General features: G+C 56.2%; 1 protein-coding gene across 1 annotated transcript; it reads right to left on the bottom strand.

The window, feature by feature from the left end:
• Positions 1-1,221: 1,221 nt before the first annotated feature.
• BBK36DRAFT_1131328 (DNase I-like protein) lies at positions 1,222-2,920 on the bottom strand (the record flags this gene model as incomplete). The annotated part of the gene is made up of 3 exons (XM_024891961.1): positions 1,222-1,426; positions 1,472-2,611; positions 2,784-2,920. The coding sequence occupies 3 exons, from the start codon at positions 2,918-2,920 to the stop codon at positions 1,222-1,224; spliced, it is 1,482 nt and encodes a 493-aa protein (XP_024744935.1).
• Between the last annotated feature and the right edge of the window lie 1,099 nt (positions 2,921-4,019).

Genomic DNA, 4,019 nt, shown 5'->3' on the forward strand with positions numbered 1-4,019 from the left:
CAGCAGCACCACGTACACCGTCGAGATGGCGAACAAGTACGACCGCTACTTTGAAGACTTTTGAAACAGAAAACGAAGTGGCTGCCCTGATGGGGCCCCCCTTCCTTACATTGCCCAGCAACAGACGGTTTTAGTATATGCCGGTATAATAAGTCCTTGGACGTCTTCCTCCTAGCATATTGCCTGATGTTTCTTGTTATCTATTTGTTAATAAAGGCGCTGCTTTACTTTCCCCCCCCCCCCGCTCTTATTGTACGCGGCCAGAGAGAGGGTGTATTCGGCAATTCGCTGGTTTTCCTTTTCCGCCCCTTCTTCTGCGATATGGTCGCCCATCACTTTGTCGGTATATAGTCCCATTAAGCGTGCGGCGCTCTACAATGTAGTTTTCGATTTACCCCCTCCCGCAACCTCCTTTTTCCCTTGGACGATTCTCAAAGGCTACAGTGCACAACCAAAGTCTGTGCTTTCAGGACGTTGTTTAGCCACCCCCTTTCCTCGGAAGAAGGGGAAGAAGGTGGGGGAATTCGAAAGGAATGAGAGTAACGTCGATGGCTGCTGAGTTCATAAGCTGTTGAATGAAATAAAAAATGAATAAAAATGAAAAACAAGTGTAATGAAGTTAAACAAAGGAAGGGGGGAGAAGAAGAAGAGAACAAGGCCCAAAGAGAACGAAAGAAGAGGTAAAGTGACATTTCCAAGGTGAGATATGAAGACGCGTGTTACCGCAGTAAGAACGGATACATCTAGTCAGTTTGCTTGCTTGTGTATGAAATTCATATATCCCACAGCACAATGTGAAGCAGTAATGCATGTAATTGGCCCTTGATGAGATCGATCAGTGTGCATGTGTGTGTGTGTATGTATATATATATATTAGGATATCAATCATCTACTGGGTATCTACCAGTCCGAAACCCCCAAGAGCCATCATGACAATCATTAAGGTAAAGGTATATAGAGTCAGAGAACCCATACCCGCACATTAAGTACATTACTCCCAGAGCCTTAAACAGGAAACATCAGAGACAAAAAAGTAAAAGAGGAACATGGAAGACAAACATAAACGACAAGAGTTGAGCAGAAATAACTGTCACACAACGCCAGCACGCGTCTAACCCGATCCCCCCTCCAATCTATGCTCCAGCCCATCTCATGTACAAGTTAATGCAAAATTCCCAAGTCAACCAGGCATCGCCGTGAGCTCCCTGCCCCCCAACGAACTCAAGCAGAAGATCGCTGGTAAAGCCAGTACCCCCCCGCCGTCGCCGCCAGCAGCGTACCCAGGATCAACGCCCCCTGCCTCGTGCTCCAGAGGAACATGGCCCATCCGGCGGCGATCTCGCGCCTCCGGGCAGCCACCCGGCGCTCCCAGGCCTCCGGGTCAATCTCCACCGGCAGCCGCACGCGGGGATCAACGCCGCCGCTGCTGCTGCCCCCCGGCGAGGCGGATCCGCCGGCGACGGCAGCAGACTCTCGGACGGCGGCCGGGGGCGCGAGCTCGGCGGGCGAGACCAGGGGCACGTCCACGCGCAGGAACACGGGCCGGTGGTCGCTGGTCCGCATCACGGGCAGGGCGTCGTAGGCGCGGACCCTCATCTTGGCATCAACCCACGGGGGCAGCTCGAGGAAGAGAATGCGGTCTGTCCAGCCGGGGTACCGGTGCGGAGCAAACACCCACTTGACCTCGTCGACGGGTCCGTCGATATCGTCGCCGGCGGGAGGCGTCTTCGGGTCCACGACGTACTTGTACGTCGGCGGGAACGTCACCGGGCACTCCGACATGCCGTGGAGGGTCCGGCCGGCCAGTCGCTCGCGAGTCAGCTGGTCCAGATGCAGAAAGTGTGTGTAGTAGTTCTCAGACCCCGGGTCCAGGTTGGGAAACGCCGAGTAAGGCGTCGGGGAGGTGGTCGAGATGCGGTAGTTGAGGTCTCCGGCGACAAACAGGTGCGACGACGGCTTGAAGACGGACAGGTTGTGGAACTGCTGCTGCAGCCGGAGGTCCTGCTCGTGGTGCTCTTCCCGGAGCAGGCGCGCCTGCTCGGAGGCATCCCCTTCCTCGGATGCCGACAGGCTCTCGCTCCTCGACGCGGCGTCCCTCCTCATCCGGCTCAGCACCTCCTCCGGGTTCTCAAAGGTCAGGCCGCGCATGATGGCCCCCCAGTTGGCGTTCCTCCGCGGCAGGTTCCACTCCATGGCCGCCAGGTGCGTCGCCACAAACGTCAGCTCCGTCGACTCGCCGCCGCCCGCCTCGTACAGCGCCCTCAGGCCGACGGCCCCCTTGTTGCCCATCTCGGCGGCGCCGAAGCCCACCTCGGCCTGCTGGATGTTGCTCAGCCGGTCCGGGTGCCTGGCAAAGAGCATGATGGCCGTGTATCCCACGTTGAGGGCCCTGATGAGCGTGAAGTGGTTCTTGCCTCGACCTGACCGTGATGTGTGAGCGAGAGGGAGGGCAGAGGTGGAAGAAGCAGTAGCTGAGGCGTCTTCATCATATCCCGTCTGCGAATGCCGTGAGGCGGCGAGATTGAGCGCCTCTCCAAACCGCTCAAGATATTGCTTGAGGAAGTAATCCCCAATGAAGGCATACTTTAGGGGGGCCACCTCTTGTAACGACCTTTGACAACAAATGAGCCCATATACCCGACATCATGAATCCCCTTGGAACGGGAACGACAGAACAACATTCAAATAAGCCCTAACGGGACGAGAAGAACGACAGGGGGTAAGAAGAAGAAGAAGTGCTGTCCTTTGCGAATGAGGCAAACCAAAACCCCCCCAAAACTTACAGCACAACCACCTCGGGCAGATCCGCCGCATCCCGCTCCAGCGCTGTCCGCAGATGGCGAGCGAACTCGGGCACGTTGACGAGCTTTGCGGCGCAGTTGAACGTCAGGACCAGCAGGTCCAGCGTCGGAGTCGTCATTGTCTGGTCGTCGCCGCGACTCCCGGCTGCGCTGTGGTTCGAGACACGGAAGACGAGGGGTCTAGGCAGTCCTTTTGAATAGCGAGCGCTTCAGGTTTCCCTGCGTAGGGGGGCTTTATAGTGAGGTAGTCGTGGTTTTTCTAGGCCAGGCCAGGCACTGTGCAAATCTGCGCTCAAAAAGCACCGTGTTCCGGAACAAAGAGACCTACAAAAGGACGTACGTCCAAAGGGAGAACAAAGAACAAGTCCAGTCAGTCAAAGGAAAACCTGGAGAAGCATAGAAACGGCAAAAAGACAAAGAGCCCGTTCGTCGATGCCTCCTGCAGACACAGCCCTCCTAATATACCTCCCACTGGTATGTTGCCTACATGTACATCGTCCCCCATAATCCCCACGCCCATGCATCTTTGTTCAGCTGGGGGGCCAAGTACCTCGTCCTCAGGTATCCAATCGTCGCGCCCCGGCGGCTGCAGCCCGCGGCACCCAACGCCGGTAGGCATTCCGTGTGGCCAACAGATACCAGCCCGCCATGTACCTTCTTTTTTTCGCAGTCATCATGCAACTGACCTTGCCTTGCCCACTGCAGTCACCTTTGCTCGCCAGACTCGAATTGCCGGTTATGACTCTGCGTCAGCATATCCTTTCGTACTGGAAAGGAAACAGGCATTTCAAAGTCGATTTCCGCCAGGTCAGCTGAGGGCAGTGCGTGCTCGCAAAGGTCCTGCGAGGCTGCCTCGACTGCTTGCTCGGCGGGCTTTGGGTTGTACTAACTGGGTGACTATCAGTTGAGGTCGGTAGGCGGTGCAAGCTGCAGGTGGTGCTAGCGGTGGCTCCAGGTACTGGCCCAGGCGCTGCCGGGACTCGCCACGCCCGCTAGGCACCATGTGACCAAGATGGCCTCGTGCAACTCCAGGCCCACGCACGCGACTACCTACATGTACCGTACTTAGGTACGCATTTACAAGGCAACGGGTCAGACATGGTCACTGGCGGCTGTGTAAAGATAGAGTGTATAAGGAAAGACATGAAGAAATTTCATTGCAAACTATATGACCTACTAGGCTAGGCGTGTTAATCTTGACTGGAGCCTTTGCCATGC

Source organism: Trichoderma citrinoviride (assembly GCF_003025115.1).
Source record: "Trichoderma citrinoviride strain TUCIM 6016 unplaced genomic scaffold BBK36scaffold_68, whole genome shotgun sequence".
Taxonomy (NCBI): Eukaryota; Fungi; Ascomycota; class Sordariomycetes; order Hypocreales; family Hypocreaceae; genus Trichoderma; species Trichoderma citrinoviride.